Here is an 18,442-nt window from a genome sequence, read left to right on the forward strand (position 1 = left end):
ATGGTCAGAGTGAGGGCAACATGCCTGTGACAGAGTTAACGCCCAGGGTCAGGAGGCTGTCTAGCCCAACACTAGAATTAGAAGGCAAGGTGGTCCATTCCTGCGATGGGGTGGTGTTTCTCCCAACCCCTGTGCTACCAGGTACCATGGCCTGAGAGCCTCATTCTGAAGACAAAGGAGGGCGCCCTGAATGTCTATTTTTAGCAGCCAACCTAAATACTTAAGGTCAGGGAAGTTTGAGGAACAGTCGCAGTTTACCCTTCTGGGAATCCAGGCCAAATGGGTCAAAGATCAACGTGGAATTTGAAGCAATACATGAAAAGCGCCATGCCCAGGTGCCTCGTGCCTGCGAGTCCCAGACCTATCCCTCCGGGGCGAGATGCCTGTTTGGGGACTTAGGGCCACGGCGCCAGCCCGGGCTGTGGATCGCCATTCAGACCCGCTACTCTGGTCCCGCCGGTTCTCGGCGAGCCGGCAGCGAGCGACCGAGTCATCATTTCCAGGCTCAGCCTGGAAAGCTGGACCGTGCCGCCGCGTGTGCTCTTGGCAGCCGGGCGCCCGGGGCCCCGCGGCCACATCATCCCGGGGCGGGGATGTGTGCGCTCCGGCCCGAGCCGCCACCGAGCCACGTCTGTGCCGCCGGCTCGCGCGGTCCAGGAGGCGCCCTGCACCAGCCGCCCCTGGGGTGGGAGAGCCGCGGCGCTGGGCGGGACCCTGGCGGGCGGGGCCCCCGCAGCGGTCTCTAGGACCCGCGGGACGCCGGCGGCGGGAGGGGTCGCGGGGGAGACGATAATTTGTTCCGTGGTGATGAGAACGGTGACTGTTGGCCGTGGATCCATTTCACAGGCCTGCCTTCTCTCACTAACAATCTTCCTCGTCCCCGGGCCAACTCGGGCAGTTTGCTCATTTATTGCAACGGTCAAGGCTGGCTCGTGCCAGAGCAGCGCGCGCGCGCACGCACACACGGGGAAACTTTTTTAAAAAAATGAAAAGCTAGACTCGCTCCTCGCCGCGCGGGCTCTGCGCGAGGGGTCGGAGCTGACTCGCTGCAGCAGGAAATCCCTCCGGCCGCGACGCCCGGCCCCGACTCGCCGCCCGCGTGGGATGGTGCAGCGCTGGCCGCCGGGCCCCGAGAGCTGCTGCACGGAAGGCTGGCGACCATGGAAGCGCGCCCGCCGCTCGCGTCCCCCGCCCGCGCCCTGCTGCTCGCCCTGGCCGCAGTTCTGTTCGCGCCCCGCGCAGCCCGAGGTAAGTCACCGAGCCCAGGAGGCTGCCTGCCACCCCGCCCGGGGCACCGCGCGCTGCTCTGGCTTTGGGGCTTGCAGAGTGCCCGGGCTACCCCGAGAGGCGGCGCACTGGGACGCATCTGAGGAGCCCCGGGCTCGCGTGCCCAGAGCCGCGAGGCGATCCCCTCCCAGGTGCCAATTCCCAAGGGAAAGATGGGGGGGACTTTTGGCTCGCGGCCCTGAAGCAGCCAGCAGCGCCTGGCTCGGATGGCACAAGCTCTGGGATACTTCCCGTCCCCTCCCCTCTTGGGTGACATTTGCTCCAACGTCTCTATATCTTGACAGTTACACGTGTCGCCCCGAATGATGCTCGTGGGGCTGTCTTACTGAACCTGTCCCGTGGTGAGCCCCCCACCCCCCCTTCTGGGTCAACCCTCTCGGAGGAGGTTTTCTTTCCACTCCCTGCCTCCCCCACCGATGCACTTGGGGGTCGGGCAGTAGCCACGCAGGTGAACCAGACCCTCCTCCGCAGCGGTGCCTGCTGGGATTCCCCGTGGTCTCCCTTCTTTTCTTTTCCTTTTTTTTTTTTTTTAATTGACTCTCTTACCTACTACATCCCTCTCCGCCCTTTTCAGCTCACTTCCCAGCCGTAGGCAGCGGCCAAACTTCAGCCAAATTCATCTGTCTATCCACAGATTCTTGACCATAGTATTCGCTTACATCAACGTCGTGTAAAGCGATCCTCATTTCAGAGTTAAATCAAAGTGCATATCTTATAGCTGTTTTACAGACTTAGATTTTCTCGAGTTGAATCCCCTTAAAATCGGACACCTGTGGATCTTGTTTGCATAATGAGGACTCACTCAGCAGGTGCCTTTTTAAAAATTCGTGAGCTTCCTCTGGTCCCCGCTTCCGTCGCCTTCTTTCTGCCGCTAGAGGCGCTGTCAGTCCACCAAAGAATGATTTGCCTTGGCCTCAAACTCCGCATTTCTATGATTCTATATAACAGGCATTTATTTTTCAACAACTGGCCTCAATCACGAACCGTTACCACTTTATGGTACGTTTTATTTCGCAATTGCCACTGCTACCCTCCACCCCCACCATGCCTACTGTAATGTGGCTAAAACACGGTTCTTGTTAAAATCCACACAGCAATAAAGACCAAATTGGGAATTAGTGATCAAATAAAAGGATTGCACAAAGGAAGAAGGAATGAGAAAGCCCAGAAAGAAGAACACAGATGACTCTTGAGGAACCCCATGACCTGCAAATGAAAATAATGGTAGTCAAAAGCGTCTTGAAAGTCTTACAGATTGGTCCTTTTGAATGTTTATTGTAAAGGAACTTCAAAAAAAAAAAATAGAAACAGTCCCAAAGTGTGCATAAGGTGGTCTTTAATTTGGAACATGCTCCATTCACAAAAACAAAAGTCTACTGATGATAGGTGTTTGTTAGAGGAAAATGTCTATTGAATCAAGTGAACAATAGGAAATTATTTCATGGGGTTGGGCTTTTATCATTTTATGACTCCAACTTTGGTGGAGAGAGTTTTCCTTAGAATAGATGTGACCCCAGACGGAAACCATGCATTGCTTCTTTACCCTTGGATTCTCAGTACCAAGTATTAATCAGTGCCTTCCAATCATGTCATTGAGGTTGTTTAGAAACCCATAATGAAACATTTCTTCATGATGGCAAAAGGAATGAAAACTTGTTGAAGGCAGAGCACATTCTGGGTCCTCCTCCAGCCTTGTCCATTATCCTGAGTTCCACACAGTTGCCCTCTTGGTACCTTCTGTGACAAATAAACCCTATCAGGCCCCAAAACAGAACTCTGGACTCCAAACCTTCCTGCCAAGGGCTTCCCCTTCCAAGTCGTCCCCAATTCAGTGGTCATGTCCTTTTCCTTCTCCAGAGGCCTGGCTCAGATGGCACAAGTTCTGGGCTACTTCCCCTTCACTTAGGAAGTCACTCTGAGTCTCCCCTTCCTCATCATAAGCAATCAAACTCCAGCCTATATTCCCATCTGTCCACATCCTTCAAACTAAAATGTGCCCCCCCCCGCCCCCGCCAATCCAGGCTGCTTTAAAAATTCCTTCTTTAGGAAACTCTTATCTCTATGGTAGCAACCTACTCACTAGCAACTGACTTTTCCTCTCCTCCTGACGAGGTGTGTTCAATGCCATAGCCAAAGTCACTATTTTCAATCATGATTTAGATCATGTTAGTCTCCTATTTAATATTATTCATCAATGGTTTTCTCTCACTCTTGGGAAAGAAAATCAAAATCTCTTTATGACTTACTGTTTCGCTTTCTAATCTCATTCTCCACTCTGCTTACTCTACCACAGACACCTCAATATTTCTTTCCAACTTCTCAATATAGTGTTGCCATAATTTTTAAAAATTCAACGTTTTCTTCATGAAGACTTTGCAAATATCTTTCACAGTTGAGCCAGGCAGTGTCCTATAACTCTTATCTCATCCCTTTTGCAACTTTTTTGCTCTCACTAGGGTTAATAGTTGCCTCTCTTTTTTGGTATGTTTGTTTGTTTTACTTTCATTTTGTTTTCTGTGTACCAAACTGTGATACTATGACATAATAAGTAATAAATATTTGGACTCTGTCCTGGCACATAGCTCCTCAGAACCTCTGGAGTGATAAGTGTCTTTTGTATGTTTAATAAGATGACTAGTGGCTTTGGGAAGGGGTGGATTCCAAGTAGCTTCAGGATATTGGGGCTGACCAGTAGAAATACCAGTGAAAGAGAGTTGGGTCTTTCAGCCTTACCTCAATGTCCAGTGATCATTAATGGACAGTGATGTCATCAGTCATCCCTATGTCATGAAATCTCCATTTCAACCCACTATGATGGGGTTTGGGAGTCTCCAGATTGCTGAACATGTGAAGGGCACCTACCTCCTTCCTTTGTCTTATGTATCTTCCAATTAGCTGTTCATCTACATCCTTTATTGTAGCCTTCATTAATATAATAAACCAGCAAATATAATACATGTTTCCTTGAGTTCTGTGAACCCTCCCAGAAAATTAATCAGGCATGAGGAGGGGATCATGAGACCCCTATTTATAGCAATTTATTGTTCTCCCTAGAGTTAATAGTTGCCTTTTCTTTTTGCTTGTTTGTTTACTACTTATATCCAGTTGATTAGAAGTAGAGGTGATAACCTAAGACTATGATTAGCATCTGAAGTGCTGATCATAAGTTAAGATCCTTTGAAGATATCTCTGGGTAGATAGTGTCAGAACTGAGTTAAAGTTTAGGACACCCAGTGAATGTTCACTGAAGAACTGGTTATTAATGGGAAGAAATCCCTACATATTTCGGTGATCAGAGGTGAAGCCTTCTTTATTGAGATTGAGAACAGGAAAAAACTATTTTGGTTTTTGTTTTTTCTTGTCATACAATCTCTGCTTTATCTCCAACTTTTCTGGAAATACTATAATATACTATAATGCTCCTTTCAGCACACCAGATGAACTACTAATCATTTATTTTTACTTGGTATCATCTTTCCTGGGCTCCTTTACCCTCTGGTTCCAACATGAACAGGCTACATTGTAGGTATACATTTCAGCTGTTGTTTCATGACTTAGTATCAAGATGCTGGAAATTCTTCTCTTACCCTTCCCATGTTGGATCCCCCATTTTTTGAGCACCATAACTTTTTCTTAAGTTGTTCCTTATTTTTGTGGAGCACATCTTCCAGTAACTTCCTAAGGAAGAGCGTTTGAGAGAGAACTTGTAAATGTGTCAAGGATGATTTTAGCTGCAAATAACAGAAAACCCGACACAGTAACTTTTCAAAGTTTTTCTTTCTTTCTTTACATGACAAACAGTTGTGAAGTAAGCAGTTAGTAGCTGATATTACTGGGTAGCAGCAGGTCAGTGATATAATCAGGCAATCTCCTTCATTTTTTCTGCCATACTTAGATGTTAGCTTCTGAATCTATGGTGCTACCTCATGATTTCATGGTGACTGCTGGAATTCTAAGCAGTAAAAGGGAAGAAGAGGAAAAAACAAACAAACAAACAAAAAACCCAGAGCCAGTCAATTTTATTTTTATCAGGAAAATCACATCATAAGCCTTTTAGCAGATTCTCATAGATCTCATTGGCCAGTCTATGACGAGGCCATCTTTTGCTGCATAGGATGGTAGAAAAGTAATATTTTTTGCTGTACCCATTTTGTGATTCAAACAAAATAGCATTCTGTGAGTAAGGAAAAGATAGGAACATATGTGTTACACCATGCATGCATATGTGTGTACATATTATACACATGTATGTGTATATTTTTACAACTACATATGTACAGTTTCCAGTCATTCCATCCTTGTTTGCTAGTTTGATTGGGTATAAAATACCAAGGTGAAAACCATATCTCCTCAGTATTTTATAAGGTATTTCTTTGTTGTCTTTATGGCCATTACTGCTTGAAAAATTAATAACATTCTGATTGTTAATCCTTTAAATGTTGTATTTTTTTTCTAGAAGCTTTATCTTCCCTTTGTCACTGTGGTTTTTACATTTCACAATGATGTATGTTAGTGAGATTCTTACCAGTAATGTGTTGGGAACTCAGTCACCTATTTCAGCTTGAAAATTCATGTTGTAGAATTCTAGTATACTTTCTTGTATTATTTCTTCATTCTCCTGAAAATATTCTTCAGTTTTTTCATCTATTTTTCATTCTGCATTTTTGTTCTATTTTCTGGCATAGTTGTTTAGCTATATTTCCCAACCCTTCTATTTAATTTAATTTTTTTTGGTTCTTTTAAAATTTTTGCTACCATATATTTAATTTCTAAGCGATGTTTTTTGCTATCTGAGTGTTTTTTCTTTTATTATACTGTCTTATTCTTTTTTTTAATAGTGGATACCAGATTTCTGTTAACTCTGAGTGTAGTTTTACTTGCTAAGCATCCTTTGTTCACTTTATGTTCACTATTACTTTTGAGATTCTTTCCCCCATTTGCCATAATCTTTGACTTTCCCCAAATGCGACTTTTGGCTCTTTTAATATTTAATAAAGGGATGCTGATGAGCTACTGGAGGTGCTTGATTTATTGACTGGTAGGCCTTTATCTTGTCAGGAAACCCCCAATGCCCCTGATTTCTGCCCCCACCCCTTAGGCTGGTAAGTTTGTCTAAAAAGTCCTTTGGCCTCTGGCTAGAGAGAGTTACGCCTGGCTGTCTGTCGGCTTGTGAGCTGAGCAGGGGAACAGGGTAAAGATGATGTCATCTCATAATGCTTTGTTGTTGTTGTTTGTTTTCAATATTTTTGCTTTAGTTTGGCACTTACTGACATTCCTCTGTGTCTGAGAGTCTGTAAGCTCTGAACTTCCCTGCTTATGGCATACCTATCTGTGCAGAAGGAGGTCAGGCCCCTGGAGGTGCTGGCTTTGCAAGGGACCTAGGGCTGTGACGTCTCCTCGGCTGCTGTTTTAGCCCCAGCCTGTACTGGCCCTTAGCGATGTTCAGGGCCCTCTTCCTGAGCCTTTCCAGGGTATTTATTCCACTCTTCTCTCCTCTCCTCTCCTCTCCCCTCCCCTCCCCTCCCCTCCCCTCTCCTCCCCTCTCCTCTTCTTTCCTCTCCTTTTGAGTACTCCGTTCCAGCTTTTTCTTCTCTACTCTTCTGTCTCTTTCCATCTCTCAAAGACTTTCTGCTTCCTCTTCCCTGATGTTATCTTCTCCCCAGGTCTTGGCTGTCATGATGAGTATTCCTTTGTTGTAGGATTTCAGGTGGTGACAGATAAATACCTGTGAATTTGCCATGCCCATCAGAAGCCAGCCCACATTCTTATTACTATGCTCCGCAGATAGAGACTGCTTCCTCCTCTCCCTTGTCCTTTGACTCTTTCTATTTCTTCCTTGTGGAAACAAAAATTAAATCCACTTTTAAATGTTTTGAAGCTTTCTTTCCAACATCTTTAAAAACTCCAAGTCAACATATACCTAATTAGATAAGTGTTGCAGCTGTGGAAACTGTAAAAAAAAAAAAAATTAAGAAAGGATGCTACATCATTTAAAGAAATGAAGCACGTTTCTTCCTGATGTACGTGATGCTGTAACGAACTCATTATTGTGGCAGAAAACCCTGTGTTTTTGTACAGAGTGTGTTCCTGGAGCCTTTTAAAGCTACACTGTTCTGCAATACCGTGATTCACAAGGCAGGTGTGAGCAGCCGTTTCGGGTTCTGTGTACCCACTGGGAGCAGTGTTGGTCAGCGCTATATCTCCAGGCCTCAGGGGTCGAGGAGGGAAATCAACATCATCTAGACAGAATGTTTCACGAGACAGTTTCTGTGCATTTTATTTACTCTGAAGTTGTCACATCAGCATGTGGTCGCCTACAAGGACACTGATGGAACGCACTGGTGCCAGGCATTGTATTGGTGCTGTGCTCGTCTCGCACGATCCTGGTGCAGGAATCCTGCCACTTTCCCAGTACTGCCCCCAGCTCCAGAAGAGGACCCATCTGCAGCGTGGTGGATGTGAGGGCATCTCTAAGGCGGCGGTGAACATTTTGTAAGCTGCATTCTCTCTTTGGCATCACGATAACGCCTGTGGCAACGAGGTGGAGAATTAGCTTGGTTCCAGATCGAATGACACTGCAGCTCAAATGAACTCTGTTTTCCAGTTGAAACGTGTGCTTCAGATATTGCTTCTGACAGGCTGCCGATTCCATCTCGGACTTTCTGCAGGTCATTTTTTCCTGTGTTTCCTTGTGCTCTGCTCGATGCCCGGTTACCTTGCCTTCCATTGACAGACGAGGTGGAGAAGCCAAAGATTCCAGCCTCATATTGATATTTTTTATCCTGGAAGCTCTTAGGTCATCCCAGGGCTACATTAAGAGCTTAGCTTACTCAGGACTGTTTAAAACCATCGGGCAGCCTCATCAGGCAACTGCGGGAAGATCTGCCCTCCCCTTTCGGTTCAGATGATCCATTCTTGGAACGCCCATGTCCCTGCACATTCCTTCCCCCCAGCAGGGCATGGTGAGCACTGACCCACACTTTAACCAAATGTTTCCTTGTTTTCTGTTTGTAATTAAAGCCAGGATAGGATTTGAGCCTTTGTCTTGGGATCTCTGCTCACTTGAATCTGAGAGTGATCTGAGAACCAGGTTCTGCTTGTTTGTTTTCGTTTGTTTATTATTTTTTTTCCTCATTAAACTTTGTTATAGTGGGTCTTAACATTCTGTGACAGATTTTTGGTCAAGCTGTTTCCATCAAAAAGCACTGATTTTAAAAACAAATAGCTTAAAATGTCCATGCAAACACACACACACACACACACACACAAATACACAAATGATTCACAAAAATCCTCCTTTTCTTCGGAAGATGTCGTGATGCTTTGTTGCCACTAACCTGTCCTTTAGTAGCAATTCACATGACCATGGAGATGTGGCTCTGAGTGGTTGATTATTACTAAGGTTAAGACAGGGTGATAGGTTTAGATTTGATATTTGTTTAGCTTTCTGGGCAGAATGGATGACCTCACCAGCTCCAACAGCCTTCTTGTCATACTTTGATGACATGGTGGCAACTATCTGTCTCATGGACAGCAGAAGGACAGAGGGGGGAGAGTGAGCAGAGCTCTCTGCACTGTAGTTGCCATCAATGACAGGGGCCTCCCAGGTTTAAGACTCTCAGGTTGTGTTCCAGCTTCTTTCCGGAGTGGTACCGGCCTTTCCCCTCAGCTCAGCAATCTTGCAAGCAGTGTGAGCTGTGTGGTGCAGGGGCACGGCTGACGGGCTTGACTGGTTCAAGATAATCAACTGAGCGGTGAAGCCAGCTGAGTCCACTGGTGCCCTGTTTTTCTGTCACCTACAATGTTGCCATAGTGACCATCTGACAAACACATCCTTGACACTGAAGTCCACACTCTCCCCAGGAAGAGCTTTGCTTAAATCTTCATGGTGCATTTCAAGACTTTACCTTAGTTGGGACATTGACTGGAGCAAAGGTGACCACTATGCTGGGCTGAGAATGGCAGTCTCCATTTGGCCCACTCGGACAGTGCCACTCAGTTCAATGTCACAGACGTCCTGTGGGGCAGACACAGAGGCTTGCCCCTTGGACGAGTGGTGGTAGGGTGTAATCTAAAGTTTCCAAAACGTGGATCAGCTGGCACTGCCCTCTTCATGTGACTCTCCCTCCCTCGATCCAAGGCATATTAGCCCTGGACAACAGCACGTTGCCGCCATTCCAATCAGAAAGGGACATGAGTGCTGTCAGGGTTCTAGCCAGTCTTCTTAACGTGGGTGCCCATTTCTTTAGTGATCTCCTCGTGTTCCTTCTGGCTGGAGGGTGGCTCCATGGAATCCGATTCGTTACTGTTGACTGTTAGTTGTCTCACACCCGGTGTGAGGGCCGGGAGGCATGCAGGTGGGCTGCCCGTTCCTGGAGAAACCAGTACCAATTCACCAGCACCGACAGCAAGTCAGCCCAGCACTCAGCCTGATCAAGTCTCTGCGTCCTGGTGCATCAGTGGTGGTCACAGGATACTCCCTGGGCTCCCGTGTCCTAGGGGGACGGATGGCAGTGGTGACGCCGTGCTCACGCCAGCTTTCAGAATCTGAGACTGAGGCCTCGTCGGGCCTCTCCCGGCTCAGCAGCCTCCTCCTCAGATTTTTCCATGGTTCTTTTTTGGATCCCACCGTAGATCAGATGCCAGTACCGTGGACTGGGCCTGATCTATGGGTCCAGTGACACTGATGTTGAAGACTCTTCCTTTCCCACATTGCTTTAGCAGTGTCCTCGTGCCACCTGTGATCTGGAGGCAAGCTTTTGTGGAAGAGCCTTGTTTGCTGTTCATCCTGGGTGTTTGCGTGTTCTTGGGAACCTGCGTTGGGCTTAGTCTGGGTTGCACCTGCCAGTGCTCCTGCTCTCTGGGTTCTGGGATAGGCGCACTTCTGAAATGGAGCCTGCCAAGTAAATTTTCTAAATTAAAATCACTTTTTTTTTCCAGCCAATTTCAGTATAATTTGATGTATGACCATGAAGATGATGAATGGAAAAGAATTTGGGCCTCATTGTTCATTCTTTCATAAAATATAAAAAACTGAAAAATTGCAAAAAAACATGTACAATAAGTTATACACTTACATTTTTGCCAACTAGATTTTATTATGTGCAGGATTTTTAAAATTTAATGAGGTAAAATGTTAAAGATCTGTTGAGGCCCCTCCTCTCCCCTGGACCATCCTCTTCTCTCTCTCTCTCTCTCTCTCACACACACACACACACACACACACTCACACACACACACACACACACACACACACACACACTCTCTAATCAATATCTGATATTGGTTTTGGATTTAAATGTTAGTCATATGGCTCCCTACTGTATTGACAAAATTCTACAACTTGTTTTTTCTTTAATATATATCTTTCTTTTTTAAATTTTTAAAATTTGTTCTAATTACCAAAAAAATCAACATTTTAAAAAATAGATTCTTTATTTGTAGAAAGACACAATACCTTTATTTATCTTTACTTGATGCTGAGGCTCGGACGCAGTGCCTCACCCATGCTAGGCAAGCACTCTACCATGAGCCACAATCCAGCCCCAGATCAATACATATTTAAGGCCACTCACGTGGCTACATGTGTTCAGCTTTCTCGATCTTTTTCACTAAGTGAAAAAGAATGAATGCTCACATGTCTGCTGGTAAATACCTGTTTTCTCCAACTCTTTGATATTGGAATGGTGCCTTCTGCTTCCTGTATCAAACGCACAGGTGTGAGTTCTAGGGAGTCTATTAAAGTGAACTGCTGAGTCGTAGAGGAACCCATTCCCTACTTTAATACAGTTTGTTCAGTTACTTTCCAATTTGGTGGCTCAAATTATTATACAAAAAGTTTTGGATACCCAAAATCTGGCAGTACTTGGTATTTTCAGTTTTGATAGGCTGGCTATTTCATTGTTTTAACTGGCATTTTCCTGATTACTGGAGATTCTCAGATTATTTTCATGTGTTTGCACGTTCTTTCTGTTTTGTCTTTGAAGTACTTATCACTTGCTCGTGTTGGTTTTAAAATTTAGTTTCAATAATTCTCTCTTTTGTGAGCTACAAAAGAGATTTTTTAAATAATTTCTTCTAAATTTTAACTTTCTGCCATTCACTTTTAGTCTAATTTATTTTCTATTTATTGTTTGAGGTCAGGTTCTATTTCTTTTTTGTTGTCAGATAACCACTTCTCCTAGTAACTTTTGTTGAATTCTTCTCCTCTTCTGATCAATACCAGGTACAGACAGATAGGCTTCTGGGTTCTATTGGACTATTTATTTATTCAGATTCTGATGTCATACCATTTTCAGTGTCCTGTGCTTCATATTTGTCATGTGTTTAGATCAATTGGTACTTTGTGGTACACAAGGGGGAACTGGGGTCAGCTGGTGGAGTCTACATACCAGCTCTGCTGCCTATTTGCTGGGAAGGTAATTGACTACGCTTGAGTGCCCAGCATTCCAAGTTCAGCACTGAAAATCCCTGTCACAGGAAACCTCTCGGGGCTGGGCACATGGGCTGGTTGGTTATCCTAGGCCTCAGACAACCCATGCACGCTCTTTCCTCCCCAGGCTGCTCGCCTTCTGTGAAGTGGTGCCCACAGCAGACTTTACCCACAGGTGTGTCATGAGGACCAAGGGGAAGAGGCAGGGAAATTGCTTTGAGCTGTGCCTGGCACCTGCTAACCACCCAGCAAGGCTGTCTCCCCTCCTCTTCTCCTTGGAGGCTGTCTTGATTAGGCTTCCAACTGTGCAGTATTTCATGCAGATTTTGAAATCCTCTTTCTAAGTTCTACAAAATACTCCATGCAGGCTTAAAGGTTAATTTTGTGGGAGAATTGGCACCCTTAGTGCATTAAGACTGCCATCACGAATGTGCTCATTTCTCTATTTGTTCTTTTTAATGTTATTCAATAAGATCGAAATAATTTTCTTCCAAAAATTCTTACACATCTTCATAAAATATATATCTAGATACCCTAAGTACCTACTGTATTGTTATCATTCTGGATGGAACCACACTGGGCTTTAAAATGTTCAGTCTTTAATGTGGATAACTTTAAGCATTTTGAAATTAAATTTTGAATTAAAGGAGCAGACGGGAGTTGACACCTCTTGCCTATTATTCAGCATCAGCATGCACCAACCATGGCTGTTCTTGTTTCTCCATGAATATATTTTTCTAAAAAGTTTTGATTAATGGTTCACTTCTTACTTATTTTTGTGAATGGATTTTTCTCTTCATGTTTATTTACTCTAGTTTATAGATTACTTCATAGAAATTATAAGAATTATCACATGAAGAAGTTGGTGAGATTGCCTTTCTTCCTGCGCAGTGCTCAGCGCTGCACTTTGGGGGGTCTTGCTGCTACTGCTGGCTAGCATCTCCGTGACAGTGCTGCACGGAAACAGTGATTGCAAGTGTCCTTGCCATTATTTTTTCAATAATAGTGAGAATAGCTTTTACTATTTTTAGACACCTTTTTCTTCTTTTCTGTCTCCTGTTATGTTGCTGAAGGGTCATGTACACCTTCTCCTAGTTCTACTGAAGGTCACCTATTCTGTTGCCACATTTCAGTAGTACTGTTAAATTTTAACATTTGCACTTGAGAGTCTGGATAGAGGTAATAAGTTCCTCCCCCTCCTCCAGGCAGGCAGTCTGGCTGAGCAGGCTCTAATGCTTTTCCCGTTGCTCCTCCCACTTTCCTAATCACTCTTGTCTGGTATCAGTTCTACCCTCTTGAAACGCTCCACTCATCAGGTAATTCCAGGAGGCACTAGGAGGCTCTTGTGGTGTCTAGCAGTCAAGGTCATTCTGGCTTATCCAGCGCGACCAGTTCCGATCTTACATCATGGTTTCTTACACCACTCTGCTTCCAGACTCAGTGTGCTCCTTATTACAATGAGTAGCCTCCATGGGCAGTCTGTAAGAGGAAGCCTGTGCCCCTGTGGGTCTGGGAAGTGTTCCTTTTGTCTTTTTCATGCATGTTAGCCTGGCTCTGTGTGGAGTTCTAGGCCAGTGGTTGTTTTCCTTGAGTAGATGACAGGTGTTGTGTCCTGGCCTCTGTGATAGCTGAGAACTCTGTAGTGTTAATGATTATTCCTTTGCCATACAACTGCCTTTTTCTCTGCTGGCTATCAAGGTATTTCTTTGTTGTTTTTGTGTGTGCATGTATGTGCCTGTGTGTGTGCACATATGCTTCTATCATTTATTAACATCTGTTTTGATATGGATTATATATATATATATATATATATATATATATATATATATATATATATATAAAATCCATATCTGGCTTTGATGTACTTTTCAAATTCAGTCAATTAGGTAATATTCTTAGCCATTATCTCTTCAATGACCTTCTTGCCCTTTCTTCTCGGTTACCTCCTTTGGAACTGTTATTATTTATGATTGGAACTTACTAATCATTCTGTTTTTAATTTCTCTTTGTCTCTTCATTACCTTTTGCTTTATATTCTAGGTGATGTCTACAACTTTAAATTCCATTTCACCAATTCTCTCTTAATCTGTGTCTAAATTGCTTTTAAACTATTGAATTTTTTATTTTTTAAAAAATATCCAATGTCTATGATTTTTTCACTTATGGAAGCTTTATTCTGTTCTTTCTCAAACTTGCTAGATCTTTTTTAAAAGTATTGTCCTTTCAATGACTTTCATTATGGTTTCTTTGTATTTATTCATATATTTAATAATTTTGGAGGATACATTGTTACCCTTTCAGATTATTTCATCATCTCAAGTACTTAGGATGTAGATTCTTCATCATCATGGATTATCTTTTCTAATGCTTTACAATTTTGTATTGTAAACTTTTTGTATTCCCCACCCCCACCACTGCCCCCTCCGTGGGAGTCCTCTGCATGCTGGATTATTGTACAAATCCAGGAACTTTCCTGTGAAGTAGAGCTTACCCACACTTGTCTGAGCTCAGTTTTTGTGTGACTCTCTCATCTTGGGACTTTTACACCACATGGTTACTGGAATTTTGGTCTCGATACCCACGTGGCAATGGTTTTAAGTCTCAGTTTCTCTTGGGAGCTTCCCCGTCCCTCACCAGACTTCTGGGTAGAGATAAGCCACATTGCTGCTTCCTTGAGCATTTAGTATATTTTTCTAGTCCTGGAACTTGGCAAGGACAGTTTTACAAAGCCCCGGTGTTACTCGAGGGTCTCAGCTGCAGTACTCCATCTCCTGTCTTCAAGGTCACATGTGTCTTGTCACTAAACCAAGAGCGCCTGGGACTTTAGGAGGTAGCCACTGGCCTCCTATGCCCATGGCATCAGCAGTGTCCAGGGTTCTCGCTGCAGATTTCTTTCTTTCCCTATAATTTCCTTTCCTTTCTTTCTAATTCAGTTACATAGGTCCTCTAAAAATGCTGTCACCTTTCATATTTTTATGTTTTAATAGGAATGAATATGTAGTCCACCATGTTTTCAGAACGAGAGGTCCCCAGTATTGATGCTTTGGTTCTTTTAGTCTGCACGTTCGTGTTTTGCCTATTGTAATCCCAGAGTTGTGTCAGGAGCTGGGGATACGGTGGTACGAACACCCGACATAGACCTCCCCCTTCTGGCACAGAGAGTGAGTGGATCCCAGCGACGAGCAGGGGATGAGTTAACCCCGGGGCGCGATTCCCAGCTTCCAATGCTCCCAACACTGTCATAAAGCCGGTCAGCTGCCCCCCTGCTGTCGTGTTAGTCTTGGCTTGGCAGCTGCCAGGGCGAGATTCGAGATGTGCTAATGATGAGGCCTAGAGAGCTTGGGGGTGAAGCCGTCAGCTGTTGCCATCTCCCTCTGGCTGAGGAAAATGAGAACAGCTGGAGAACAGGGGCTGCCTGGCTGCCAGAAGAGGTGTCAGTGGAATTCCACCCATGAGCCTTCCAGGAATGTGCACCGGCTGATGCCGAGCTTACAGTTCTAATAGGGAGAGGGAGCTGAACAGGGGGGTGAGCCAGTGACGGAGCCCTCGCCTGAAGTCTTTGCAACTTGGGGAGTGAAAGCTGTGATTCTGTGTACAGGGATCTCTCGACTGATTAGGAAACAGATGCCTGATTGCCACCAAAATTTGGTCGTGTTGGATGGCGTCCACCTGATGAAGTTTTGCATTCTGTCTCTCAGAGCCGGTTCCTGGAGCATCGTTTGCTCGGCTGGGGTGGACAGTCCTCCCGAAGGGCCCTCTCCCAATTTGCTCACACATTTCAGTCTCTTCCCTTTGCATCTTGGCTCTGCTACCTTTGGAAAGAGCCTTCATTCTCCTTTCTCCTCGGCACAGCTGAGGACTAAGCCGTTGGTGGCAGAGGCTTGGTAAGAGTGATTTCAAAAGAGCGTGGGAGCAGGGACAGGGCGGGAAAGAGTTGGAAAGCCAAATCAAGACAACTGTGCCCGAGCATGAAAGATCCCTAATAGGGCATCTGCCCCTCCTGTGACGACAGTGACATCCGGTTATGAGGGGCCCTTTATGTCTCTCGACACCACTTCCGGCGGGCTGGGTGGAGGGTGCTGGGTTCTCCCACTAGTTATGAAGCTGACAGGTGGTGATCCATCAGGGCCAGAATTCAGCACTGGAGGGAGAGGTGGCTTTGAGCTCTGCCTCCTTATGGCCCTGTCACCCTGAGGAACCCATGCAATCTCTTCAGACTCAGTTTCTTTATTTGTGGATGCGGAGTGAGGACGCAGCCTCCTGACTGGGATATGGAGAATGCCGTATGAGGAAATGGTGGGGACAGGCTTTGTCATCTAAGGTCTTCTCTTTAGATGTGCAGAGGACTCCGTGCCACAGGTTCTCAGCATTATAAACCACCTCCCCTCCTGCTCTTGGTGGATGGTGTCACTTGGCCCCAGAGTCCAACGCAGGGGGCAGCAGGGGTTGGGGGGAGCAGGGCCTGTTCCTTCTCCTCCCACCCCAGGTCTCAGGTTCAGTCTTTGGGCTGAGTCGGGTTAGGGCTGTTGTGTTACCAGGACTGTTTAGACTGTCTGCATGGTGGTGACCCTTTTGAATCTCCTACTTACAGCCAACAGCGATTGTTAGTCTCCTCTTTCCCCAGGGGCTGCAGGCTGGTCAGGGGGAGGGTTGGAGAGAGAGAATGAGGTGGCAGAGGCCCAGGCCAGGGCAATGGATTTCCCAGTCTCCAGTTTGCACTGGGGGGCTTTCAGGGAGGCTGAGGAGTGGAACTGAAAGGTAAGTAAAACTCAGAGTGCCCAAGGGTGCTGGGCAGCTGTGCCTAAGGACTGCCCTTGAAGTAGGAATCTCAGTGTTGTGGAGGAAGCGTACGGGAAGGGCTTAACTGCAGTGTTATTGACCCACGAGAGCAGTGATTTCAGCAGCGTAGTCAGGGAGATGCCCTGTAACCTCCTGGTTCTCAACATTACAGATTTAGACATTCCAGAATCTGACAGGAGTGTTCCCTCTAGGACCTAGTGTTAGTGTTATTTTCCCAATTTATAGAAGAAAAAAACAATATAAAGACCCCTGCCCCCCCTGCCCCCCCACTAATATGATTTATCTCTTAGTTCCAGCTGCCATCTTCTCAGAGTTGTAAAGTAGCCCAAGAGTTTTCAAAAATGTCCACTTAGTCCAACATATAACCAGGTGACACCCAAGGGCTCCTATGGGTTTCTCTGCCTGGGGAACAGCCATCTCTCCTGGGGGGCCCTCTTCATGTGAGGACAGGATTAAGCAGTACTGTAAAAGGACCATCAGCAGAGGAAGGGCACAGGGGGCAGGAGGAGGAGGGGAGGAAAGGGGGCGTGCTGGGGCTGAACTGGAGCAAGTTATATGCCACACATTGATAATTTATATGCACACATTTATGTTGCTAAAGCTAGTTTTAAAACCAGAGAAATCCCATTTATTAGTCCCTTTATATTGATAAGCATCTTGTAGCTCTCTGTTTTGTGTATTTATATGGACTGATATTGGTCCTATCTTCCAACTTATCAAAAAATTTCAAATATAAATAAACACACACCAAAAGAGGAAAAGGAATAGGGTAAAGAAGTCTTGCTTGTGTGATTTTCTTGGGCCACCCCATTCCCAGAGCCTCACCTGTGCTCTCAGTCCACCCAACACACCTGGGAGACAGGCAGGGGGTCACTGTGGCTTGCAGACCGGAAAGCCAAGCAGTTCAAGTGTCGCAGGGCCACCCATCTAGCAGGAAGCATGGCTGGCCCTGTGCCCGTGAATTCCTTTCCCAACAAGGGGTACAGAGAAGGGGACTTGCCACTGGCCATTAACCTACTTACCTGGCGTTGGGCAGGACCTGGGCTCAGCCTGTGGCAGGAATCATCCTGTTAAAACATCACTGTGGCCCCTCGAGGTGTGTCCATTATGGTCTCCATCATACAGATGAAGAAATGAGGCACACAGCCCCCGAGTCAGGACCCAAGTGGTGGTTGACTTCAGAGCCCCATGACAAGCCAGTGGGCTGCCATATGGGGCCACGACTTCCAGGTGTCCTTTGGACTCCCAGAGCTTCTCCACTGTCTCAGCCTGTGCTGCTCCCAGGGCCCAGGATTTGCAGAAAAAAAACTCAGCTTTCCAGGAAGACTCCTCTGAGGTGGGACAGTCCTTGACTCTCACAGTGGGGTCCTGTGGGCCCCGTTCTCAGGGCCTAACACTGTTGACTTTTTTCCTGATTAAAGGGACACGCAGACTTATCATCTCAACTGCATTTTCTCTGTGGGAGAAACTTACTATTTCATAGGTGAGTGTCCCGTCGCCTAGGTATGCTAAGTCCAGGACTCGGCCTGATGGTGTTTACCTCTGACGACTGGAGAAAATATTTATGGAAATTTCAAATGCACATACATGAGTGCATTAGTTACCTGTCATGTGTGACCAATTCCTACAACTAGTCTTAGATAACACTAATGGCCATCCCAGTATTTGTGGGCCAGGAGTCTGCCCACGCGGTACCTACCTCCTCTGATGCAGCTTCTCTTGCTGGTTGAGAACAAGGTCCAGCCAGGGCTGAGTCTCATCTGGAGGTTGGCTTAGAAGGATCTGCTGCTGGACTGAGGATCTCAGTTCCTAGATACTGTTGCTGGAGTCCTCTCTCTTGTCCCAAACAAGTGCCCTCTCTGCAGGGCCGTTTGCTCCATCGAGGATGCCAGCTAAGGCACCAAGAAGGTCTACTAGCAAAAC

The 18,442-nt window shown here is 45.8% G+C and overlaps 1 protein-coding gene across 1 annotated transcript in view; it reads left to right on the forward strand.

Annotated features, from left to right (window-relative positions):
• The first annotated feature begins 594 nt into the window (after nucleotides 1–594).
• Nucleotides 595–18,442, forward strand: part of Adam12 (ADAM metallopeptidase domain 12) — a 311,142-nt gene continuing 293,294 nt past the window's right edge. The window contains exon 1 of the mRNA XM_078024409.1: nucleotides 595–1,248. Within this exon, the coding sequence (XP_077880535.1) occupies nucleotides 1,161–1,248 (88 nt within the window). The 5' untranslated portion in view covers nucleotides 595–1,160. The remainder of the gene's footprint in view (nucleotides 1,249–18,442) is intronic.

This window comes from Ictidomys tridecemlineatus, chromosome 1 (assembly GCF_052094955.1).
Source record: "Ictidomys tridecemlineatus isolate mIctTri1 chromosome 1, mIctTri1.hap1, whole genome shotgun sequence".
Classification (NCBI taxonomy): Eukaryota; Metazoa; Chordata; class Mammalia; order Rodentia; family Sciuridae; genus Ictidomys; species Ictidomys tridecemlineatus.